Here is a 27,914-nt window from a genome sequence, read left to right as displayed (position 1 = left end):
ACTCACATCAGAGTTCTCATCCTTCATCCGGTATAAGCCCAACTTACGGTCTATAATAATACATTAGCAAAGTTGATTAGGGTTTATATCAACTTGGAGATAAATGGAATCCCACTGATTTTTTTTTGCAGCATTATTCTCATCTCTTATTTTCATGTTATTTTTTTGCGTATGCAAGTGCAAGTGGCTGCAACACTTGCTTGCCACCGAGCCAATCCAACCCCTAATTCTATTATCAATCTACAATGCATACAATGCCCTAAAGCTCGGCGTTTGCGCCAAAATACTGGATGGCGCTGTCAGAATTGTCATCGGAAACCCACCAGACACACCGCTGCTCAATGCTTTCAAGGGCGTATCAAGCTCGAAGCTGACGCTTGTTTTTGCACCGCCATAAAATGTAACATTCTAGGGATTGACATTCATATTCCCTTCTCCTTGAGTCTGCTCGTTAATATTTGTGGAAAAAAAACTTCCCTCTGTTTTCATTTGCGCATGATGAGTATAAAATGGATAAGATCAAGTAGTTTGACTTGTTTGTATCTTTTTCTTCTGTTTGTTTGGTGGGTCTTCGTCTAATTCAATCTTCAAATTCTTTTTCTAGTCATGTCTAAATCTTAGACTTTAAATTGTAAACTCTAAATTTTAGGATTTATGTTAACTTTAAAATTCAAAATTTAGTGTTTATGGTTTAGAGTCGGAAAATTATTTTTCATTAATTAATATTATTTTTGATTAATTTTTAGCTTCTTTTCATTAACAAAATAAGTTTAGTAAAATATTATTGATTGCCATTTTAGTAGTGCCTAGGGAATGAAAAGAAAAAAAACTGAAAAATATAAATTATTGCAACTAATAATACTATGTTTAAAAATAGGAAATGGGAACCCGTGACAAGACACGACCATCTGCGTATGCACCACCTAAAATATAATAAAGTAAAACTTGTACGCAAGTGCATGGCTAGATTTGACCCCTTGTTCCATTTTTTGACAAATAATAAATAAGGTAAATTCAGAAAACCTAAAATGATGATTATGCAAGTTGCAAATCCGATTTTTTTAAAGATCTGCATATTCATAATGAATATAAATCCAAGATCTACAGACTAGCTATATAGTAAACCTTGCAATATTTTGTTTTTTAATTATCCATCACACATTCAGCTTCTAAGGATAGCCACCATATGAACAACAACAAAAATCTGGAACTAATGGAATTTGGCTTCTTTTTCTTTTCTTTTGGTAAGTTGTTAAGATTACCATTTTCTGAAATTTCAATCTTGCATACAAATTATCAAGGAAAAGAAACAAAGAAACGAAAACAACCCAACTCAAGAAGAGAAGGCAACCAATTTGGCTATTTTTAATCGTAAATTAAGTGGGCTATGTAAGATTGGTTGAAGCAGCATTAGGATGGAGACTGTTCTCTCCATGAAAATGGAGGCGCGTACGAACTGAAGAAAAATACCCAGAAGTTGCCTCGTCTCGTTTCGCCAACGGTACGTCGAAACCTCTGTTTTCGCTGCAGGTTTCACTTTGGTCTTGCTCTTTGCTTTATGGGCCTAATTCTTGTGTCTTTGCTTGGGCCATTGGATGAGCCAACATGTTGCTGTTGGGTCTTATAAGTTATTACTTTATTTTAACTGAGATTATTAAATGTTTGAATTTGAAAGTCGACAAAAAAAAAAGAATTTTATATATATGCTACCTATTGATGTTGGGAAAAAAAAAAGCTACCAATTGATAAATTTATAATAGCCGTAAGAGTAGATAGATTAGACCCATCAATAAATATTAGGCCATTTTAATAACTGTAGCAACTAGATTGATGTGGCCCATCAGTTAGAGCGTTTGGTCAAATTCTACAAAACAATTTAAAAAGGTTTAGAGAAACTCCAGATCAAATCTGAGATGCGAAAACCCGATCAATAGTTTACATATTAACATTAGAAGACTACGAAACTGCAATAGAGTATCTTATATACGAATTCAAACTAATTTACTAAACATTACATATGTGTATATCATGATCATTGACGACATTTATTTTCTTGAGCATCATTGTGAAAATGGAAAATCTAATAATTCAATGGCAGCTAAATATTTATAATTTATGTAACTATATAAACCCTTATTTTCTGGCTAATGTCTCTTCATTAACTTAACGAAGCGCAAATGGGGATGCAAGATTTCCACGAATTTTGACTCATAATTATGATATACTAGATAGTTACCCGCGCTTCGCCGCGGAATTTATTTTTATTTTATTGTTTATAAAAAATTTTCATTTGATAAATGAATAAATTATATTAATATAAGTTTTGTATAATATTTATAATCTAAACATATATTATATTTTTATATTTAGGTTATTGTATAACTATCATTTATTTGACAATCTTTAACGAATTAGTTTCCAAGTTAATTCTGTTCAGGTTGGTGGTGTAATATCATATTATTTTTTCAGAAAACGAATTTGCAGTTTTTAGTTTCCAGTATGTGGTCTAAAAGACTCTAAAACTATTCTCCTTCTGTTTCATATAAGTATTTTGTACTTTCATATTTATTTCAATAGAAATATCAGTTCTACATTTTTATATATTAAAAATCAGTTTAATCTTTATTTTTACCTTATTTGTTGATTAAATAAAAAAATTAATGTGAAACTCTAATTAAAAATAATATAAAGAGCTTAATTATTTTCTTAATATGTGTATTTGATAGCCGGCTTAGTTAATGGACAAATGTATTTGATCCTTATTTCGATTTTGTATTCTATCCTTTTTTACTAAATGATATACACATGATTTTTCTTTAGATCACCTTTATATTTATACTTTTTTTTTTAAATTGAGTTTAAGTTTAAGGTTAAAAGTCCATTTCATTTTTTTTCCTACACTTTTCTGGTTCACTAAATTTATAATTGAGAAATTTATCAAAATAGAATAAAAACAGCATCTTTTGTCTCTTTATTATAATTTTTGTACCTTTTTGACTCAATTATCGTTTCCATTTTTCAAACTTAATCAAAAAATTATATAAGATAGACACAATTGATGCAATATCCATATAAAAACTGGTATCTTTTGGTTGTAAAACTTGTTAAATTAAAAATTTTTAGTTATGCTTTAGAGAAAAATAATTCATCTTCTCTGAAAAATGTCATGGTAGAAATTGAATTCTACATTAAAAAGTTATTCTGCTTTAGGTAGAACTAATAATTTATCTTTTAATGGACTTCTAAGTATGAGGAATGCAAAGTCTACACATTGTAAAGGTAACTATATTATTTATGACTGCAACTTCTAATTTTATAAGTAATTCTAAAGTTTAATTAGAAATCTACAGACAACTCAGAAGTCTCCACACGATCGAAACTGCTTATGGAATAATTGTATTCATAATGGTTTCTTGTCTACGCAGTGTAGAAATTACATTCTATCGATAAGAATAAAAATATTTTTGAAAATATGACAAGTTCAGTTATAAAGTACGATATTGTCCACTTTGGGCCTTAATGATAAGCCCGCATGGATTTGGTTTTGAGCTCCTTCCCAAAAGGTCTCGTACTAATTAGAGTTGAACATCTCCTTATATATTAGATTTTCTTTTGTCTAATATTTAATGTGGGACTTTGTTTGACATCTCACATTCTCCCCTTCAAACTAAGAACCACAACTCATCTCTTGTGTGTTTCTTAATCACAGGGCTTTTCTTTAAGAATGTTTCTCCCACAACATCACAGGTTCCATGATCTTCTAACGTTTCTGCAAACAGACCTTCTTTTTTTTTCTTCTACCCGTTCTTACTTAAAAGGTATTTTGGTCTTCTTGCATCTCTTCGTCAAACCGCTCTGATACCAATTGTTGGGATTGTAAAATCCCATGTCCAACTCTATTTATCCGATTAGTACGATATTGTCCACTTTGGGCCTTAATGATAAGCCCGCATGGATTTGGTTTTGAGCTTCTTCCCAAAAGGTCTCGTACTAATTACAGTTGAACATATCCTTATATATTAGACTTTCTTTTGTCTAATATCCAATGTGGGACTTTGTTTGACATCTCACATTCTAAAAATATTTGAAACCTTTTTACTTTCTCAAAACGTGTTTTAGCAATTTTGTTGTCTCAAATAAAAATAAAAATTCGAGTTTCATTTATTTTCATTTAATTTCAAAATTTTATTTTTGAAAACCAAAAAGTAAACGACTTTCATTTATTTAAAGTTATATTTTAAAATAAATATGTAGATATTTAAATTATAATTTTTTTCATGACTAAAAAATCTTAGATATATTTTCATTTATTTATTTTGGTTAAGATATATTAAATAAAGAATTGATATAAAATTTTATAATATTAGCAGTAAATATTCTCCATCACCAATATTTTACGTAGAATATATTATGTAATATTTTCGATCAAATTCTTCACATAAATGTTTGTGCATTTTTTATTTGCAGATGTATAATGAGATCGACCATCTGCATCAGAATTAGAGCATAGCTTAGAATGACCGACTTTTCTTAGCAGTTAGAACCGGAGCTAGTATTACCGACTCTTCTAGATTTTCATGAGGAATTATTCTTGGTAAATCTCAGATTAGTTTCAACTTAACAACTCATCAAATAATACCATCAATGTTTGATACCCATGGAATTATGGATGTGGATTTGTGGTCTTCTGCATGTTTGATGATCCCTAATGATGTCATGTTACATGGACTTCAATTTCACCAATTTAGTAATAAATTGTAATATCTCGGCTCACTAAAACGGGTTTGGTTTGTCTAATTTTTTTTTATCAATCCAAAACTCAATTCTTTTATTTACTTTAACCTAACCTGTGTATAAATTATATAAGTATATCTATCTTCTTCTACCTACAGCCAAGCCGTCATCTTCTTTGTGAGTTAATCATTGATGCTTCTTACCACCATCTCCTTTTTCTGATCTTCTCTTTTTCCGCTCCTTCTGCCTTCGCATGGTTCTATGTTACTCCTTCAAATCTTCCTCTCTGTTTATGTGTGCGGAAAAGATGTTGCGATTCTCTCCGATCGTCACCACCAGTACCACTTGCAAACTAATCACCACCGGGTTCGTTGTATCTGTTGTCCATAGAGTGATAAAGTCATCTTTACTCTTGTCGGTTTAATGTAGCGGGAACAAGACGTGGAGGAGAGAGCAACGTCGGAGCTTCCGCTCTTCACCATCACTCGACGCTGGAATATATCCACCGGAGATCCACACCGGTACCATATGAGCCGTACCAAGCCACCAACGTCAATATCTGAGCAAATGAGGTCACTATCCACACTTTCTGCAACACCAAGCATTTTCTTCTCCACTTTCAATTGATTGTTTTGTCAGTACCATTTGTCTTGAGCCGCCGGTGGATGGTACATGGATATAGATGGAACAATGTTTTTTGAGGATGATGAAACTAAAGAATCTGTGAGACACATAGAGAATAGATAGTTGACGTGTATAATTTTGAATGACGTGTAAACAATGAAATGTTTTGACTGGTAATCCAACTTTTTTCATTTATTGACATGGCAACTCCACAATGATCTAAAAGTCTGATGTGTCAACACCAGGAGAGAACCTTGCTTCATTACTGTGTGGATTGTTGTTAATAATGATATATTTCGTTTTGGAGAGAAGGTTACGTCCAGTTAATAAAAATTTAAACAAAGAACCCAATTTGGATTGATAGATCTTATTGCAAGGAAGCACAACAACTTTCGAAACTCAACTACGAAGTAAACTCAGTTAATTATTCAATCCACATGTTGAAAGAAAAATATTCTATTTCCCGTTGATTCAAAAGGAATAAGGTAATGTTCTTGAGAGTGTTAGAAAGCTGACGTTCCCATCTTTCAATAGCCACTACGAACTCTCAATTACGAGGTAAGCTCCATTAGTTATTTGATCTACAATTTAAGAGAAAATCAATATGTTTCTGAAATTTGTTCAGATCTGTTTTTCCAGTCACAGACCCATGTTGAGAGGTGACTTTTTGTCGATACATAAAGATCTAGGTGACAAGATTATTAGAGTTAGAAAGCTGATGTTCCCAGCTTTCCATAGTCATCAAGAACACTTAGTTAGGAGATTCACATAGAGGTTTTATGAGAAGGTTTCCCGGCGAACCAGAGAGAGATAGAATGTTAGTAAGGTGTCTATGGAAAAATCTTGTTGCAAAAAGCCTATAACAGAACAGTGTTTCAACCGCTTTGACCGTTATTTTCAGAATCTACTTTCAACCTTAAGGTAAAGGTGAAGGTGTGATTTGTGGGTTTTTAGTATTGTTAATCAAGTTATATTCTTAAATGCTACTTCAGATGTGATCAGTTAGATAAATATAATTAATCAAGAATATAACTAAATGCTACTTCAGATGTGATCAGTGTCTTCTAGATCGAAAAAGTATCTGGATTTTATATGTACAAAAAACAAGTTTGCAATTTAAACAATAAATATAATTATGAAGGTCATTTAGTATGAAACTTTTGCTGTTTTTCAAAATTCAAAATCTCGCTGATACGATCATATCAATATATTTAATTATAATATTAGTACAAAATGTATCTCGATATATGTAATTCACTTGTGGTTCGCTAATAGCATCTCCAAAATGACTCTATATTTTAGAGTTTGCAAAACTCTAAATTTGAAGTTTCAATGTGTTTTTCTCCAAAAAAAAACTTCAGACACTTCAAAATTATTTGTATTTTACACTATGATCTCTATATTTATTATGATTAATATAAATCCCTAAAACTTAAAAATAACTATCACATATATAAAAATATCACATTAATATTAATTAATAAAATCTTACAGTAAATATATAAATTATAAATATAAATACATAACTAAAAATTAAACTACAAGAAAAATACTATATTTTTAAACTTGCAAAACTTCATATTTGAAGTTTAAAGATGTTTTTAAATTTCATATTTGAAATCTAAAGATGTTTTCAAACCTTAAAACTTCTTATTTTAAGGTTTATATTTATTTTTATGTGTAAAACTAAAATTTATGAAAATAAATATGAAATATTATAAGATATGATTTTTTAAAGATTAAAATGATAAACAACAAAATATCTAAAAATCATAAAATGTAATATGTAATTGTAAAGATCAAAATGTAAATAAAAATGTGAAACTTCAAATTTGAAGTTTTGAGTAGTAACGCTTTATATTTGAAGTTTCACTACTAAAAGTTTCAAATTTAAAGTTTTGAAATTTCTTTTTAGATAACAAAAAACTTCAAATATGAAATTATAAAATGTTTTTTGAAAATTCTCTAAGACACAACAAAAAAATTCTTGTAGTAAAGTTCAAATATATTTTTACCCAAACCACATTGTCCCTGATGCTTGATTAATTCGTTCTCTCCTTCCAGAGTTGGACTTATTGAAAACCAAAATTTAAATTTTATTTGTATTTACAATTCCAAACTGAAATTTGACGTCATAACGAAAATATAGTAAATGTTTCACTCTTTTGTGACAAGTGGATATCTTTACTACCACCCACTTAGTCGTTTATTTCACCAAAACACGTTGTTAACTAATTTTACAATAATGAAGTCATCAAATCAAGACGCCCAAACCGATAATTCTAACATATTCCTTTTTTTTTGCTAAATACATATTCCTCTTTTGTAATAAGAAGAAAACAATATCAAAACATATACTCCTATTTACAATGTTGTCAACATTCTATTATTGAACAAGTTGTCATTCTAATGTTTGGTCAACCATGGCCTTTGGGATCCTCCGAAGGATTCATGCCCAATTATTTGATCCTTCTTCTTCATGATTCAATCAATCCGTGTAAAAAATGTGAACCTGTAATATTTTTCTTCCTTCGTCGCCTGCTGGAATATAAATACCATCTATATTATTAAAAGAGAAGTACCCATATAAAATATCCCTTAGTTTTCACTTTTATTTACAATTGCATGCCACTGAAATAATTAAATGAACATATATTTAAATAATCATTGTCTTTTCCTATTTATTAAACATTTTCCTAAATTACTTTCGGCTTAATTTTTGTATTTAATATGTTTTCTAAAATAAAGGAGCTGATTTTTAGGAATATTCATATTAAAAATCGATGTTAACAATACCATTAATTATTTTGAACAAAATTCAAGTTTAAATTCGATATTTAACAATATTATGAATATTCCTAAAATATATGTTTAATTTATCATTAATTATTTTGAACAATAAAATCTATATATTCTAAGATTTTAAATATATTTAAACTACTTATAGAACAAGATGAAATATTTGTAACTGAATATTATTTTAATATAATTAAATCTCACCTAAGATTATATATTTTTCAAAAAATTCTAAAATAAATGTTTAACCATTTTGGTTGTTATTAATTATTTTCAACAAGAAAGATTAATACTTAAATTTAAATATCTTTGAATTACTTGTAAAACAATGTTTAATGTTATAACCAAATATTTTTTTCTAACGTATCTAAATCTTACCATATTATCCATATCTGATCAAAATATTTAAATTCTTTTTACATTTGGCAAACAATTTAATGTTACAAGAAGTATTACTCAAACTATCAATAGGTCAATATTAATTTGTCAAATGTTTAATAACAGGTACGGGTCACTATTTTTACAGCATATAAACTATTTGATTATTGAAAATATGATAAATATTTAAAAATATAAACCAATAGATATTTAAACAATATTCATTTATATTAAAAATGAAAATAATTACCCGTCCGGTCGGACGGGTCCAGCTCTAGTTAGTTATTAATCATTAAGTTTGTCAATGTCACACATTAAAGTCTACAGCTTTATTTAATTTTATCTATCAAGTTAAAAAATACTGTTAACCCAAAATAAGTACCTTTGCTGACTTTACCTCGAGGTTGCAGGTTCGAATCTTACTGCACAAGTACTGGTAATTAATTATGTAAACCACACATCAAATCATGTAATATTTAGCTTTGAAAAGTCACTTGGTTAAGTTCTAAACAGAAGTGCCGTGTCAGCGCTGTGGGAGAATCTCTGGTTGGTCACAACTGTCACGTGCTAAAAACACTGGGCCCTGGGATATATACTTATAAGCAAAGCCAGCTCCGCCTAAAAAATATTATCCCATCCATTTTTTCATTTTCATCTTTATTTTCCACTTCTCAATTTAGGATGATCTTAGATATTTACTTGTTCCGTTTCTAAATAGATGGTGTTTTAGAAAAATTTTGATGTTTTAAAATAGATGTTATTTCATATATTAATATATTTTTTAATTTTATCAAAAAAAACTGTGAACCAATAATATTTTATTATTTTGTGATAGGTCCAGGCGGATAATTTTTAATTTATATTTCAATGATATTTTAAAAATAAAGAAACACATTTCTTAATAGTTATGCACAATCTTAAAATTCATGTATTTTAGATCAGAATGAGTATTAATTTGTTCTTTTTCATTTCTTTTCCAGATGATGCATTTATCAATTTAATTCAATACTAGAAGATAATAAATTTTGGGTTCACCTCTCATTCTCCTCTGAGTCCTTTCCTTTTTGAATGTGACTCCTCGTTGTCTCTTGTCACCTCTGTACAGGCTTCTGTAATCTTTGTATGTGTCCGAAATAATGAAACTTTTGGGGATATTTACGTCAATAGAGCAATATGGGTTTGAAACTTCATCCATCTCCATATCGAAAACTGGGAGATCGGAAAGACATGATAAAGAGTACAGTATTGTTTTCTCATTTAGTATTAATTTATGAAAATCCAATAAATAATTTTAGAAAGCAATACACATGTATACTGTGGTTTGTTGCATTTTCTTGGAGATTGATTTGTTTAAATTTTTGTACTGGATATTTACATAGACTTTGAGACTGATCAGTTAGCTTTTCTCTTACCAATTTTTGAATGACTTAGTTATGTGTTGGTTCTAAAAACTGTGTTATTCTCCGTTGTTTCTTCTTGTTTATGCTATTATTTTCTTAAGAAAGTAAGAGAACCACTGAAAAAAAAAACTATAGGTTCATGAAAGCCATGTGACAATCATAAGACACTCTAGATTAGTTTATTTCACGTTGATGTTAAATAACTATAATTCTAATATTCATTTTGTTGCATGAATCTACCATTAGTAACCCCAATTTCTTAACTGAGATTCTTTGTTTCGGATAAGAGACATTTTTTAATTAGATTTTAATTAAGAAAAACTAAGAACTATCTCTTAGATAATAGATATAAAAACCGTTTTTTAACTGAAAAGTGTTAAAAAAATATTAAATGTTAGTTAAGAATTTAGGCTTTAATCATGTTTTCTGAGCCACTAAATCTCAAGCTAGACTTTCCCATAAAACGAAAGAAGAAAATTGGTACACTAATGTAATCATAACATTTCTACAAATCCTTAGTTCCAACTTTCAAGTATTAGCCTAAAAGAACACAGTCACCTTTTTTTTTCTAACACAAAACACGGTTACCTAATTTAACTTTTATTGACTTTTCAATTTTTGTATATGATTATTTGAAAATTTTCATATGATTTAATAGAACTCTCAGATACTATAGATGTAGAAATATTTCTGAAAATTCTTTTCATGTCAATTTTGTTGATCTTTGATTTAGGATCATCTGTTACAGAATGTGAAAAATTGCATATGTCTCTCAATCTAGAACCAAAAACTACGTATAGTGATTTTTCTAAACAAAATAGTAACCGTATAAAACTAGAATGCAAAGAAATATATAGATACTAGCTAGGGTGTATTATTCAGTAAATCTACCGTCAATTTCTTTTTTTTAAGAAATCGGGGTTAATAATGGTAGACTCATGCTGCAACAAAATTTGGAAAAGTTCACACCCACAGTTCCAAAGTCGGAGGAACTGGTAATATTTGGCTTTGATATCTCTATCTAGCACAATTTTCTCTTTATACATATGAATATATTTACTACTTTTATTTGATATTTCTCTCCCCAATCAAACAACACTCATCAGAATCACACATGTGTCACTTTTTTACTCCAATTTATATTTTTTTGTCTTAAAAACTCAACTTGGGGAGTTTCCCACTATAAATAGAGGATAGAGGCTCCAAAGATGAACACATCTGATATCACAAAAGCAACCAAAAGCTCAAACAAACACTCTTTTTGTTAGAACTTTGCTTGTAATTGAACAGCCAAACCTTTGTCCCTAAAAGAAAACTAAAAAATCTTTCATCAATATTGAAAATATGTCTCTTCCTGAAACTAAATCCCAAACCCTTCTCGATGCTTGGGACTTCCAAGGCCGCCCTGCTGACCGCTCTAAAACCGGTGGATGGGCTAGCGCCGCCATGATTCTCTGTAAGTATAATTATAATAATTTACAACTAAATTTCTAAAAAAAATCTATCACCGGTATATATGCCCAACGGTAAATGGGCTAGCGCCGCCGTGCATGATGGGTTGGAGTTCTTTTATTGGGTTATCAATGTTAATTTCCATTTCTTCCTGGATGTATCTAACTTCATGATAATATTTATTTGAAGGTATTGAGGCGGTAGAAAGGCTGACGACTTTAGGTATCGGCGTTAATCTGGTGACGTATTTGACGGGAACTATGCATTTAGGCAATGCAACGGCGGCTAACACCGTCACCAACTTCCTTGGAACTTCGTTCATGCTCTGTCTCCTTGGTGGCTTCATAGCCGACACCTTTCTCGGAAGGTTTGTTTATATAATTAAGTAATAGTCATTGTTTTTTCCTCTTGTCCTCATGTTAAGAACAATAATTTTGTTTCATATAGGTACCTAACGATTGCTATATTCGCCGGAATCCAAGCCACGGTGAGGACCTAGAGTCTCGTTTGTCTTACCAAAATTTATAGCCAAGAAAATGAAGAAATTATAAATATTGACTACTCTAATAAACAGATGAAAACAGTAAACGGCATACGTCTTTATTTTTTGTTTCTTTTTTAATAGAAGAACTAGATTTTGACCCGCGCTTCGAAAGCGCGGGTATTATTTTTCACTTTTATAAAAATATTATTTGTTTGTAATTATTGAATTTATTTATTTTAATAAAATTTTCATTATAATAAATTCGACATATAGAGTGCCTCTGATAAACTATGTATTTCTCTAATTTTGTTTTATTCGCTCTTCAATCAACATATTTATTTGGCTTGTTGTTAAAATAAATGATTATACTTTGATCTCTGCACCTCCGCGGATGTATATTTTTAAAAATATGATGATATTTGTTTTTCATGTAATTATTAGGGTTTGGCAAAATGAATCTGAGGAACATAACTGATACCAATCCGCAAATATAGTACCAAACCTGAACATAAATTGATTAAATATTTGAATTATTCAAAATTTTGTTAGTTAGAGAACCGAATCGGATCCGAACCGAAGTATTCGTGTACCTGAATTTATCTAAAAATAGATTTATATATTTATATATTAATTATTTTTGTATTTAATGTATATAAAACATCAAGAATGATACCTTTAAATTGGTTTAAAATACTTGAAAATATATATAGATAGTTAAAAACAAATATCTGAAATAGTTAAAGTATATTCAAATCACCAAAAATACTTAAAATAATTATTGATTTTGTATCCAAAATTTTAAATCAAACCAAATGATATGTTAATCTTAGGTATTCTGACATATGTTATTTAAATTTATAGGTAATATATTACTTTATTTATAGATTTTGAGAAATTTTAAATATATAGTGATTTAAAACTTTAAAAATAATTTAAATATGTTATCCAAACCCAAACCAAACCCGTAAAGATCCGAATCAAAGTCAAACAAAAATTTAGAAACATCCTAATAGGACTGAAATATTTGACCTTGAAAACCAGAAACGCAAACTGATCAGAACTAAACCCGTATGGATGTCTGAAAACCCATCCTTCGTCATTATTATATATCGTATAATTTCATCATATAATTAATCGTATTTTATATGTACCATCATATAAGTAATGATATAATTAATAGTATTTAATATGTATCATCATATAAATAATTACATATATTATATTTTAAAAATTTAATATGAAATATAAAAACCATAATTTGAATTGGTATTTCAAATTGAGCTTTGTATTGTATTTTTCTTATATATATTGACAACATTCTTTTATAATGGACTTAATAACTTAAGCCCATTATTTTTTTCTATTTAATATTACTATCTTTGTTTCCAAACAAATTTTTTTTTAAAAGACTACAATCTATGTTTCCAAACACACCAATTTTTTTTAATACTCTTATCCAAATATCCAAACACACCGAATTTGTACTTCAGCTTTAATAAGATAGATATTTATGTTATGACTATGATTATTAGGGTGTCTCGATCTTAACCCTCTCAACTATAATACCGGGACTTAGACCACCAAGATGCAACCCAACGACGTCGTCTCATTGCGTAGAAGCCAGTGGAATACAACTGACGGTCCTATACCTAGCCTTATACCTCACGGCCCTAGGAACCGGAGGCGTGAAGGCAAGTGTCTCCGGTTTTGGGTCAGACCAATTCGATGAGATAGAACCGAAAGAACGGTCACAAATGACATATTTCTTCAACCGCTTCTTCTTTTGTATAAATGTTGGTTCCCTTTTAGCCGTGACGGTCCTTGTCTACATACAAGACGATGTTGGACGCAAATGGGGATATGGTCTTTGCGCGTTTTCAATCGTACTTGCTCTAAGCGTTTTCTTGGCCGGCACTAATCGCTACCGTTTCAAGAAGCTGATCGGTAGCCCAATGACGCAAGTTGCGACGGTTATTGTGGCGGCGTGGAGGAATAGGCGGCTCCAGTTGCCGTCGGACCCCTCATATCTATACGACTTGGACGATGTTATTGCTGCGGAAAGTTCGATGAAGAGTAAACAAAAGCTGCCGCATACCAAACAATTCCGGTACGATTTTTATTGTCTAATAAGCTCCTTTCTTTTCATTCATTTTCGAACACTTTACTTAAAGAAACAAATCCCACCAACGATTCCTGACAAATTTGACAATCTCTATATTTTATTAAAATGGTTAATTTCAAATATGGGATTTCAAATAATTGAGGTGTGTTTTAACCCCTGTTCGGAAACTCGCTAGGCGTTGTGCGTTCGCTCGGGTTACGCCTAGCTATTTATGAAAAACTCGGAGATTAATCGAAAATTAGTCGTCGCCTAGTTTTAAGGCTATATACGTGAAAATATAACTTAGACAAATAAAAACTTACGTGGTCTAGCAGTGTGCGTGTGGAATTGTTAATTAGCGTTTCGGGTTTGAGTCCAGGCAGTAGCGTTTTTAATTTTTTTTTTCACATTTGCATTAATGAATGAGAAATTACAATTATGCCATCGTCTTCTTCATTTACCCAGATCGATTATAAACCCTAATTTCCGATTCCCACTGTTACTTCTTCACGATTCTAATCATTTTAAACTTTTTTTTTCACGATTCTTGTTCAGTCATAACAGATTTTCGTTATAATACATGATTTTGACCTTGTAATCTTGTTTACCCGCATTGAATAACGATTTTCTAACCTTTCGATTTCTCCATTACGCGGACGCGTAACCTTAATCTACGCTCTACACGGCCATAACTCGGACTGCCGTATCAAGCATCTGAATTGACCTAACTCGCCTCGGTGACCATACGTTTCACGATTAAGCGGCCGATTATATGGGTACGCGGCCGTGTTTTTGAACAGAGGCTTTAACTAATTGTGATAGTATATACTTTTTTTTAACCTTGTGATAGTATATACTTGAGAAATATGAAATTAAAAGTGGGGCTGTGTGGGTGAGAAATAACTCAAAAAGCTCGTGTCCTTTAGTCAAAGGGAGACCACCACTGTTTTCATTATATGCCTACTTGGCATTAGAATCCAATTAAAAGGGATTTGAACATTTTCCCTTTTTTGAAAAATAATAATAATAATAAAATAAAAGGAAACAATACTATTGTTACTCGATCATACAACCGAACTGGTCCATGCCAGGACATGAATTTAACAGCTAATTACAATGTTTATGGATTTTTCTGTATTATATTATATGTGTGTGTATTTACGTTAGATAGCACGTAAGGTTCGATACATATATAATAAGTAAGAAAAGAAGAAAGGTTATTACAAATATTTGATAATCAGTTTAATAATAATGAAAAAGTTCATTAGGATATGGAAGTGGGGTTACCCAAAAAAATGATATGGAGGTGGGGTAATATTTATCCATCTTTACTTTTTACCTATAAATAATTTATCTTAGAAAATTTCGCACCATCTGTTGGATTATTTGATCGATAAAAAACGAGTGGCTTTAGCCACAATCTGCGGGAAAGATTAAATGTTAAATATTTCAATTTATTTTACTTTGTTAATATATTATTTTATCAACGGATTATCTTCCTTGAAAACTTAAATCTATACGCATATATATACAGTAGATACCTGACTCTTAAAAATATTCCTATCAAGTACGTACCTTTCTCTTTATAGTATATTTCTCTGCCAACTAAATACAGTATCTTTTACGCATCAATCCCTATGCATGCCTAAATAGACACAAAAGAATACAAAGGTTAGATATAAATAAAGAAAAAAGAAACAAGAAGTTAGGGGGACAATTTGTATTGTCTTCAAATGTTAAGGAAAAAAAAAGACAGTTGTTTTGTCTTGTAGTGAGACCACTCGTTTCGTAACACCTCCACTATTTTACACCTCCACCGGGCTAAACCCAAAGTTCGACTTTAGAAACCTACCGTCACGTGCTTTGCGTGCTCTTTTTGCTTCATTCATTAGTCTACTTTTGGGCAATTCCAAGTTTCTTGAAACTTTAGAATTTTTTTTACCTTTTATACACTTTTCCCTGTTTCAATTTTTTCTACATTGCTTTAATTTTTTTGGGTCAAAGCCAGTTATGCTTTCGACATTACTTTAAATTTTAAAAGCAATTATGTATGTGCTGATGTGCATATATATATATATGTATATTTCTTTGCCATGTGTGCTGATGTGCATATGTATAGCGTCTTGAAAAGATTCCACGAAACTCTCTCTACATTATCTTGATTCAATGATTAGGCTATATCCCAAAAAAGTTGATATAACAAATCAAGAACAAAAAAAAGATCAATGAATCAGTAATTAGGGACAAGCCAACTCTTTCTATGTAACACACGAAATATATATATTTTTAACATCATCAACAAGTCTTTAATTCAACAATACATTTTTCTCCATTGAAAATTCAAATTCATAATCTGATGACTATTTATATTACTTTTATGCTTCAGTTCATTAGATAAGGCAGCGATAAAGGACCAAGAAACGGCGATGACCCAAAACGTATTCAACAAATGGACACTTTCAACACTAACCGATGTTGAGGAAGTGAAACAAATCGTTCGGATGTTACCAATTTGGGCAACATGCATCCTCTTTTGGACCGTCCATGCACAATTGACGACATTATCAGTCGCACAATCGGAGACAATGGACCGTCACATTGGGAGCTTTGAGATCCCTCCAGCCTCCATGGCCGTCTTTTATGTTGGTGGTCTCCTCCTAACGACTGCCCTTTACGACCGCGTCGCTATTCGCCTATGCAAAAAGCTATTCAACTACCCCCAAGGTCTAAGACCACTTCAACGTATTGGTTTAGGTCTCTTATTCGCAGCCATGGGTATGGCTGTAGCTGCTTTGGTAGAGATCAAACGTCTTAGAACCGCACATTCACACGGTCCAACAGTCAAAACGCTTCCTCTAGGGTTTTATCTACTCATCCCACAATACCTTATCGTTGGTATCGGCGAGGCGCTGATATACACAGGACAGTTGGATTTTTTTTTGAGAGAGTGTCCTAAAGGTATGAAAACGATGAGCACGGGGCTATTGTTGAGCACACTGGCGTTAGGGTTTTTCTTCAGCTCTGTTCTCGTGACAATCGTTGAGAAATTCACCGATAAATCTCATCCATGGATCGCTGATGAACTGAACAAGGGCCGTCTATACAATTTCTATTGGCTCGTGACCGTAATTGTTACTTTGAACTTCCTTATTTTCCTCGTTTTCTCCAAGTGGTACGTTTACAAGGACAAAAGACTAGCTGAGCTTGGGATTGAGTTGGAAGATGAGCCAGATATTCCCATGGGTCATGCATGATCATGATGATGATTATGAATATTTTGTTATTGTCTATATGTATAAATTTGATTTCGAGTTTTGTGGTATATTTTATGATGATTATTTTCAGTTACCTCTTGGTCCGTGTCGACAAATATTAATGGCCCGACTGATAAGGGATAAAGATTCCAATCTAGGTCTGTTAAAAGCATAAATTGTAAAATTTCTTAGGTCTTTTTTTAACAACAAAATGGAAAATTTCTTATGTGTAACACAAATAATGTGTATTGTTTGTGTTACAAGAAAAAAAGATGTGTATTGTTTTAATTTAAAGTTATCTGATCTCTATTTTCAACTTTGTCTCTTTTTGGATATAATTGAATTCTTGACCCCAGTTCTGAGAATCTATTGGATCGATTTGTCCCTCGGTGACTATTGGTCAAGTGGCAATATGAATTATTAGGGAGATAGTCCAAAATTATCTTTAAACCTATATGACAAAGATCAAATATACTTTACGAGGGTCCTCTACATTAGACTAGTTACTTTTATATTATTATTTTTTTTTCAAAAATTATATACTACTAGATAAACATAATTAAACGAATTACAAATGGAGATAGAAAGTACTCATCTGAATGATTATCCTGAATATTTTAAGCAAGACAAATAACACTGCGACTATTATCTTTTTGCCAAATTATTGATTGAAATTATTTGTGAATTGGCTTGATGACCCTAAAGGACAATCCCTTCATGCATTTGTTCCAAAATGATAGAAGATGAGCTAAATGTATGGAGCTTTGTTTTGTAATTTCCATATATGATTACGATATAAAAATAGCAAGGAATGTTTTGTGCACGTTTGTTTGTCTAACAGTTGTCTCCCAGCTCTTATCTAAGTTGTAGATATAAATTACAATTTAATAATTTCTCCCTTGTTAAGAAACAGCGTTTTAGAGAGAAAAATTATTCGTTTTAAATTAGATAATGAAATTTCAGTATAAAATTTATTAACTTATTATGTGTTAGATAATTTTTTTTATATTTTCGGTTTATTTTCTATTGATTAAAATATAGCATGTGTATAGTTAATGATATTTTGTTTAAAAATATAAAAATTAATTAATTATCTTAATTTATGTACATAAGTGGAGTGACTATTATGATTTCAAATATTGTCCCACCCCAATCGTGAACATCAAATCAGTTATATTCATTCCTGCATATGGACATTAATCCAATCCATCAGTATATGAATCCATACCAATCTAATCAAATTCATTGATTGATGAACTAGAATCCATACTAATCCAACGGTCTGCTTCAGATATTTCTTTCAACAATCCGTTATTTTGGATTGAGCTGGATAAAGTGTATATCTTCGTGAGAGGTATCTGATATTGTAATCTAACTGTTATTCAACTAATGAAGTAACTGGTAACTGCCTAAAGCCAACATGATGAACTAACTCTGGTTACAATACAACAAATCAATGAAGAAATAACACATAAAATAAATAAATAAATAAACCATACATTATTAAACATAAGAAAACTCTAAACCCACTGTGGTAGATTCAGCACGGTCGGAACACTTCACAAAATTGAAAACCGAGAGTACTGCACAGTGATTGTGAAGATGATGTCAACAAGTCTATAACGACAATTCAGAGATGTAATGATAATAAATCAGAGGCCTATTAATTAAATGGGCCACGGCCCATAAATCATCACTTCTAATGTTGGGTTTCCAAGATCCAATACAAGAACACATTTCAGTTTCTCCCTAACAAACAATTTAAGTAAACATTTTGAGAGAGAGAGAGAGAGGATGAGGAACATAATGTCATCATCACCTCACTAGCTTTCTCCTCTTATCAATAATCAATGTCACAAAGTTAAAATAAGAAAAAAAAAAAGAATTGAACAACATAAGACTGTTAAAAAGATTACACAATGAAGCAAATCTGAAAAGCCATGAAGAGACATCATTAAACTCATTCATCATGTTTTCGCCTTCTTTTATTACCAGCGTACCTCTGTGACACTGAACGTTTGTTTTTCTTGTTAGGTCCGAGTTTGACGACATCTTTCCCTTTCCCTTGCATCTTCTTGTACTCTCTTGATCTCAAAACCGCTTCCAAGATGTTAATGTCTTCGCGGATCTCGTGCCTAGAGAGCGACGTTAAGTTTGGGAGTATCTCCCTCAGAAAGTGCTTCATTCTCCTCCCTCTTCTCAGCTTGAGCCCCGTCTCTTTCCTGCTGCTATCTCTTGCGATGTTACTGAGCTCATCCCGCGCCATTGACGACACGCACAAGTCTTCTTCCGTGTTGGTTTCGCTTATACCTAACGTCTGCAGCTCGTATGAATCGCAGGACCAACAACATTCCAAGCTGTTGGTTCTCGACACAGGCTTTGATTCCAAGTCTTGGTTTCGACATGAAACCGCTGATGATGATATGTGGACTAATGATTCAGCTGCCATTTCCTCCTCCTCTGGTAAGACAGGAAACTCAAGCCGTGTACGGCAAGAAGGATCTGGTGCTCGAGGAGAGGAGGAAGCTCCTCTTCTCAAGTTGTTCTCAGTGGTGCAGCAAGAAGTATCTGAAGCTGGAGACGCGTTACCGTCTTTCTCATTGACGTTTTGGGATTCAGGAGAGCAGAGAGGCGTGGGACCATCGTCTACACCGCTCTTCTCGCAGCTAGTTTCTGTCTCTTCGATGTAAGGACAGTTCAGGTCTTGTAAGAAACAGTAAGTAGGCTCTACAACCAACTGATCATCAGCAGGGAATCTATTAAGATCCAGTAAACCTGACTCCACACCATCATCCACTGAGAGAGACTGATGAGGCGAGAATGATGGTTCTGTTTCAGGACTTCTTCTCACAGTAACATCTTCATCCTCTGCTGTTGGAAGCTGTTCAAGATCAATAACAATCTTTGGGTTTCTCTTGCCACTCCAGCTTGTGGCTAATGCTTCTTCTTTCTCCTCATTACAAGCGTAGTGATCTGCAGGAAACCGAAGATCGATATCTTCTTGTATCCTCATACATCCATTGCTGAGACTGGAGCTCTCTCTTTTCACCGGATACACCTGGAGAATGATAATCTTATCAAATAATGATAAACATCGAAAAAGGCCAAAAACATTGGACTAGACTTAGCATCTTAATAAAAGCTAACCTGTCTCCCAAACAGAGTGACTGTAGTAGTACCGATTGGATTCTGCTTAGACGTCTCTTTATATGATACAACATGTTTCTGTGACAACACTTCTTCTTTGGACAAACCGAAGAAATACATGGCGTCTCCCCTCTAACTAACAAATCAAGCAGTTAAAAAAAAGGCTCAGCATTGACATTCCAACACATATATAAAACTAACAAGAGCATAAACAGAACATCCATGGAAGCTTATTATATAATTAAACTGTTTATATTACGAACAAGATTAAAACCAATGAATGTATAACAGAAAACATCAATGTACATAACTGATTTCTGTTCCTATGTAATTCATATTTTCAAAAAAGGTTTTAAATCTTAGAAAAACATCTGCTAAACCCTCAAAATATTAAGTCCACTGATTGATATTAAACCTTATATTGATCACCAACACACGAACAGACAGACACAAAGAGCTTCCGTTAATGGCTTTACAAGAGTGTATATATATAGTTTCAGAGTATTAATCTAAAACATGCAAATAAGTAAAAATGATATATTGGAAGATTCCATAAAAGCTTTACAAGAGATTCAAATACGTAGCAGAGGTTCGTTATTCACAAATAAACAAAGTAAATATACATATGCCCAAACCAGAATTCAACAGTTAGAGAGCTATAAGGGGAAAAGGAAAAGCATCAAACTTTATCATGACCCAACAAAACAAAAACATAGTATTATTACTACTTGGACTTTAGATTAAGAAATAAAGTATTAAACTAAATAAAGGAATATTACCCGTGAAGAAAAAAAAGAAGAAGAAGCTTGAAGCTTGGGAATGGTACGAACAGATCTGGGAGACAGGGGAATGAAAAGAGACCAGAGAAATATCTCTCAAGAAGAAATGAGATCCATTAGTCAGATTCTAATGGTTATTGTCTCCATCAATATAAGATAGGTACACACATACACACACACATATAACGTGTATATGTAACTATCACATAAAATTTACAAAAATAAATAAAATCGGATCATGAGGACCGAAAGAGAGAGAGATAAAAGAGGAGACTCTCTCAAAATCTCAGAGAGAGAGAGAGAGAGTAAAAAGGGTATCAAAGTGGTTAGTGTGCAACAATCAGAGGAGCTATCTTTTTCTAAGATTTATACTTATTTAACTCTTTTTTTTTGTTTGGTTATTATTGACAAAGATTTTAAAGCAGAATCCATTAACAAAAATATTTCATCCTTATTTTATTAACATTATTTAATGTAATTAAATTTTAAAGTATAACCACTAGATGCACTAGTTTTCTTAAATTTTGAAAAGATTTCATTTTTTAAATTAATCCATCTTTTCTCTGTTCTTCTTTTTTATTTTATAATGAAGGATTATGTGAGATGCTCCGTTAATAATGATTTTAAGTGTGTTTAGGATTCCTCGCTTTTTCTTCTAATTTTCTTCTAATTATGATATAGAATGGGATTTGTTTAGTCATTTAGTGACAACTGACGATAATAGTAGTCCTTTTTAAAAAAGTAGATAGAGAGAGACAGAGAGAGAATACTAAAATTGAAAAATAAGTAGCTTTTTGTTGCAGCTGTCGTGTAGGGATAGAGAGAGAGATTTTTAGGTCAGAAGTGCGTGGGGTTGAGGAAAGAAGAAGGACCAAACATATAGTTTTTGTGTCAGTAGAGGAGGAGGCTCTGTTTCCCAGCTTCTGCCATGATCTTTTAATTGTTACATCTCTTTTATTGCTCACCCCCCCCCCCCCCCCCCCCCCACCCACAATTTAGTGAGATACTATTTGCTAAGTTAAATATATATTGTACGACCTTTTATTTTTAAAAAGTATTTAAAAAACTTTGAATATTGCTGTTTAAGAGCAACATTATTGGTAGGACTCAAATTTGAGTCCTTAGGTTATTATATTAGTATTTGTGGTGTTAAGAAACAAGTGCAAGGACAATACAAAATGTTTAGATTATTGATAGGACTTTTATTGAGTCCTTAGGTTTAGAACAGCACTTTTGTTTAAACCATCTTATTGTAAATACTTACAGGACATGTGACATAAGTCGTCGGCATTTGTTCATGGTTAACAAAAACAGAGCATATAGTGCAGCAACACTGAGATGAAACTTGTCTTCAACCCCAGTGAGATACATCGAACCGTAGAGGAGGTGATCATCAGGTGTCCAGTTAAGTCCATGTTCGTCGGTGAATGGCTCTGTACCTCTACAATCCAAGCTCACAAAACCTTCCCTTATCAACAACAGACAGAAAGTTTCGATCTTTATGTTGGAATTGACTTCAGTTCCCATAAAGACTCCATCTTTTTCAAAACCCACAAAAACGAGAATCTTTACTAAGAAAACATCAAAAAGTTGTGTGATCAATCGCTATTCACATAAGACCAAGAGACATCATCATCAGCTTAAGTAAATAGCAGCTTATTCTACTCAGACCACATGAAATTGATAAACATAGAAACGCCACAAAGCCGAGACTCACTCACCAGAAATAATATCAACCACAAAGCAAATTCAATTGGAAAATCACATTATTTGATCAGAAATGAGGAGAAGCTAAGCTAATTATTATTCTGTACCTCTAAAGAAGGAGGTCTGGGAAACAGAGAATGATGATGACACTTTCTCTCGACTCCACATCGGAACACCTCCTCCAATTCATTATTATGATGATGATCGCAAACAGAAGCGAACCCGGAAGGTAAACATGATCCATCTAGGAGGATGAGGAGGAGTATGGAGGAGACCCGGTAACTCATTAAATTCCGATCAAAGGAAAACCTCAAATCGACGGCGAATGAGAGAGATCAAATTCGCCTCTGCAATCCCATGATACCAAGGTTACAACAGATGATTGAGATCATAAATAGGAGACTACAACAGAGGAAACAAAACCAGAGAAACGGATTCCATTCATCGTCGAGGAGAAGAGAAGAAGATGGAGTCGTCTAGATTTCAAGAGAGAGAAAGAGATGATGAAAAGACAACACGTGTCTCGTAAGGACGTCTAATTTTGTTCCTTAACTAAGGACGTCCCAAACTATATCGACTCATTTTGATTTTCTTTTTGCGACTTTAAACCTAAGGACGCTCTAACATACGAGCGATAATGTTGCTCTTAAGGATTTTGGATGGGTCCTTTCTCGGTTCTATCGTCTCAAGCGTTCGCCGTACGGGATAGGATGAAGAAAACTATTGGAAGAAAAAAAGAAAATGAGACATTACCGTCTCGGTACTTGCAAGAGGATACCACCTTGTATGCAAAAACGTGCTTCCCAAGAGATGCACCCCATCAGCTTGGTGCGTGTCAGGTTGCTTACCTCAATTGTATAGCCGATCTAATTGGTGCACCACACTTTTTAACGAAGTACAAAGGCAGTTATGTAAGACTTGCACTTGCTACACAATCAGACAGTGATAAGTGGTGGGACGATATTATATGTGTGTTCTTCCTTCTCAGTTATTGAAATCTGGAAAATGATAAATGGTTCCTTCTTTAACAAAATGATTGACATGTACATGTGTTGTTGTTTTTTTTTTACGTTCACTCTTAATTAACCATATTCATTGTCTTTTTATGTTTTAATATTGGAACAGAACAAGGTTGTTTCATACAACAAACGAATCAAAGCCCTAAGCATGTTGTCCATTTTCTTTTTGAGGTCATCTCATCAACCCACTTTCCACCACTCGCCCGATTGCATGCTTCATTTCCTCTATCGCTTTCATGCTCGTTCCTAACTTATTATTTGCTTCGCTTTTTTCTTGCATTGGTCTCTTCAAGCTCTGTTGCTATATCTGCCAACTTCTTTTCTATTGCACTCTCTGTGATATTTATCTTCGAACCGGATGATTCATCATGTTTCTTGCATCTTGCTACTGAGATATCATCTTCATCACCTCGCGGACTTTCTCTTCAGCGGCTTTAGCCTCTTCTACTTCTTTTATAACAAGCTTTAATCTCTTGTTTTCTTCTGCAGCTATCATATACTTCTAGATTCATTTGCTCATGTTTCAAGCTCCCTTCCTTGAGTGCTCAGGCTGATATTCTTGGCTCCACACTAGTAGTTTCTTCTCTGCCTCTTCAACGGCTGCCTAGTAACATTCTCCTAAATCATCTTTTCTCCTTCACAATATTTGCGTACTCTTGCAGATTCTGAGTGGCTGCAAGCTTTGAGCTGATGAATGGCATCTTTCATATCAAAAATCTCCTTGGAAAGCTCGTTAGCCTTAGCAGAGTTTACTTGTAATGCAAGTTTAGCTTCTGCACCCTCGTTTAGAGCCGTGGCTTTGAAGTCCATAGCGGAATCAAAGCTCTGTCTAATTCTGTTGAACTTGTTCTCTGAACATCAAGTTCGTGGTGGTGAGGAGGGGAGCCATGGGACTTATCATGCTCAAGCCCGTTATTACAACCATAGGCCCAATAAACACCAAACTAAAATTGTATCTCGTTGTATTGTTGGCCTTCCAATTCTAAAAACCACCAAACTAAAAACTTTCTTCAAATTGCAGTAGATTTAGTCACGGAGGTAGGTTTATCTAAGAAATGCTAGATTTTGATCTCGGGTATATTTTTGTTTTATATTATTTTAGAAATTTAATTTTTATATTTGTATTTTTAATTATATTTATGTTTTTCTTTATGAAATATAATGATTAGTAAGATATTTTTTAATTTATTCTACTAAAATAATTGAACCAAACATATATCAATATATAGTGCTGTTGTTTTAATAAAATAGATAATAGTGCGAAGATGTCTTACAAACGCACTTGTTGTACCTCTAAAGTCCACACTCTCTTGCAGAAAAATATTTTGGACCCCTCCAATCTTTTTTTGTGTGCACTAAAGTCTTTCACTGATGATCTAAGCGATTACACGAGTAAAAGCAACATTGTTGTACGATGTGCAAAACTAGGCCTGGGCATTCGGGTCGTCGGGTCGGGTTCAGGCCGAGTCCTTTCGGGTCCGGGTCTTTCGGGTCTAGGAGTTTAGGACCCGATAGGGTAAATTCAAATTTTCGGTTCCGGATCGGTTCGGGTTGTACCGGGTCCGGGTCGGGTCGGGTCTTATATAGTTGGACCCATTCGGGTAACTAGAATTTATCGGTTCGGTTCTGGGTCGGGTTCGGGTCGGGTTCGGTTCGGGTTCAACCTAAAAAATACCTAAAAATACAAAAAAAAATCTGAAAATATTAATATATCCGAAAATATTTGACATTTTATTTAAAATTTATGTTTTTATTATATTAAAATGTGTATATATACTAAACTATGCGAAATAGAACAATAGTTGGTTGTCTCTTAGTGGCTGACCCCTTTGCTATGTAGACAAATAACCCGTCTTCGACTCCCCATTGATTCATTTTATTTAATTATATTATTAATTCGGATACCTGCCGGGTTTCGGGTTTGGGTCGGGTCGGGTCCAAGACCCGCGGGTCCTCTACAACAAGACCCGATAGGGTAATTTGATCGGGTCGGTTCCTACCCGGACCAGGTTTTTTCGGGTCGGTTTCGGGTCGGATCTTCGGGTCCGGGTAAAATGCCCAGGCCTATGCAAAACAAAAGACCATGGGGATCAAACAATAAACTTTACTTTATCGAATATACAAAAAATGCTTGTAAGAAAAGTATTTGTCGAATATACAAATAACTGCTTGAAATTAAAATGTACTGCTTATGGTATATGTATTACCAATATTTTTTTTGTCGACACTGTTTTTAGTAGTGGCTATTGGCTAGATGAGTCCAGATTCCAGAATGTCACGAAAATATTTTTGCTTAGGGATTGGTTCGGAAGTTATGAATATTGTGACAATTTAGTGTACATGTACAATAATTCATTTTAGTTACAACAATCCATTTTAGCAAAACAAAAAGTACAGTAATTCAATAATCTATTAAAACTATAACCTGAGGGGTCGATCAAACCAAAAAAGTTATAAGAGAGAGAAGCGAAGAGAGAGAAGCGAAGAGAGAGAAAGTTCATCTTTAAACTTTCCGGCCGACGGAGTGGGCTCCGTCAGCCACCGTCGGTCCGGCCTTACCATGTCCTGCTATTTAAACGCTTGCTTTTCGATTTTGTGTTGTTCTTTTTGTCTCCGCCGCTGCATCTCCTTCTAGATGGGCGGTCGGCTTTGTTCGCCGCCGTGGCTCCTCTTCTACAGAGGTGAACGGTCGGTTCTAGGTAGTGATTAAGGCGGAGGCTCTGTTTTACTCCGGTTTCGTTCTTTGGTGTTTAGGGTTTGGCTCTTGTGTGGTGTCTCGGTGACGGCTTGAAGCTTCGATTCTAGATGAGATCTCGAGGTGTCGATGATGCTCTCCGGTGAAGGATCCGGTGAATGAAGCGGTAGTGACGAAGATGTGGACCGCGATGACTCGGGATGAGTTCTCGGGCGAGGCTCGATGATTCTCTCCGGCGATGTAAGTTGAGGTTTCAAAATCAGTAAGAGTCATCCGGTGGTTGTTTGTTTGTGAGGTTGCGAGGTGGTTGATGTCCGGTGAGATCTGGTACAGGTGCAGAGTCAGCGTGGCCGCGTGGTCTGGTGGGATCCGGAATTGTCGGCGCAGTACGCATCTGTTAGGGTTTCTACTTCTTCTTGGGCTAGAGGCCCATTTAATGTTGGTTTTGTATCGAGCCCATCTGGTTGGGTTTATTTTTCTTTTGTTGTATCAAACTGTGTTCTTGGGCTTGGCCCTTTAATTAAATTTTTAGATGGAAAAAAAAAAAAGAGGGGTCGATCAAACTTTGGAAACTTGAAGAAAGTTTGATGTGATCAGCGGTAGTGGGTTTCAGTGTTTTGTCCAAAAAGACGAGTTGCACAAAAAAAAAGGTCCAAAAAGACGAAAGTGTCCATACAGGAAGATAAAAGAGAGATGTCGCTTCCATTATTTTTTCAAACTACTTTGGTAATTGATTTGTCTGCAACTTGATGGATTTTTTTTTCATTCTTGGCGTCTATCATCTTAAAGAACAATAACGTAGACGATTCATATTTGCCGGCTCTTTGTAGCTTTACTAATTTTAAAATAATATTATATGCGAGAAAAGAAAAAGGGTTTTTCTTTTTTGATCAACGAAAAAGGGTTTGTAACCTAATTGAATTTGTAGATAATGTAAGAAGAAGCTGGTTCTCCATTTTCACGAGGAAATAAGTCGATCTCTTGCTTGAAAGGGGGAGATTAGATGGATGTATTCGAGAATGATGTTAGAATCATGTAGGGGTATATTAAATATAAAATTTAAAGTGATTTGATTTTTTAGTGAATTTCGAAATGTTAGAATTTTGTGTAACTTTTATTTAAACAATTCTAAAATATCATCTAAAATTATGAGATTTTGATTTTAATTTTTATAATCAAGAAACCATTTTCAAACACTCTAAAAACAATGAAAACATTATAAAATCTTCAATTTAAATTTTATTCAATAACATTAGATTTTAGAGTATTTTATAAAATAACAAATTGAATAACACTAAATTTTAAAGTGATTTTTTAAATCGATATTTGAATAATAGTTGAGTT

The 27,914-nt window shown here is 33.1% G+C and overlaps 2 protein-coding genes and 1 long non-coding RNA gene across 4 annotated transcripts; 2 read left to right on the top strand and 1 right to left on the bottom strand.

Moving 5' to 3' along the window:
* LOC130498310 (uncharacterized) lies at window positions 1–532 on the top strand. The gene is made up of 2 exons (XR_008937211.1): window positions 1–30; window positions 179–532. It is a non-coding gene; the product is annotated as an uncharacterized LOC130498310 (long non-coding RNA).
* A 10,509-nt stretch (window positions 533–11,041) lies between these two features.
* LOC108811589 (protein NRT1/ PTR FAMILY 6.3) lies at window positions 11,042–17,424 on the top strand. Its single transcript, XM_018583654.2, has 5 exons — window positions 11,042–11,388; window positions 11,574–11,751; window positions 11,832–11,871; window positions 13,401–13,975; window positions 16,356–17,424. Exons 1-5 carry the CDS (start codon window positions 11,277–11,279, stop codon window positions 17,221–17,223), a joined length of 1,773 nt encoding a protein of 590 aa, XP_018439156.1. The 5' UTR covers window positions 11,042–11,276; the 3' UTR covers window positions 17,224–17,424.
* A 1,523-nt stretch (window positions 17,425–18,947) lies between these two features.
* On the bottom strand, window positions 18,948–21,523 carry LOC130510642 (uncharacterized). 2 transcript variants are annotated; one of them, XM_057007153.1, is made up of 3 exons: window positions 21,150–21,523; window positions 20,371–20,502; window positions 18,948–20,281 (listed from the first exon to the last, which is right to left on the bottom strand). In XM_057007153.1, the coding sequence occupies exons 2-3, from the start codon at window positions 20,488–20,490 to the stop codon at window positions 19,184–19,186; spliced, it is 1,218 nt and encodes a 405-aa protein (XP_056863133.1). In that variant the 5' UTR covers window positions 20,491–20,502; window positions 21,150–21,523; the 3' UTR covers window positions 18,948–19,183. The 2 variants fall into 2 exon arrangements, with proteins under 2 accessions (XP_056863133.1, XP_056863130.1); XM_057007150.1 differs by having other exon boundaries at window positions 20,371–20,506; window positions 21,150–21,522.
* Between the last annotated feature and the right edge of the window lie 6,391 nt (window positions 21,524–27,914).

This window comes from Raphanus sativus, chromosome 1 (genome assembly GCF_000801105.2).
Source record: "Raphanus sativus cultivar WK10039 chromosome 1, ASM80110v3, whole genome shotgun sequence".
In the NCBI taxonomy this organism is placed as follows: Eukaryota; Viridiplantae; Streptophyta; class Magnoliopsida; order Brassicales; family Brassicaceae; genus Raphanus; species Raphanus sativus.
This window is presented reverse-complemented; position numbering and strand designations above follow the sequence as displayed.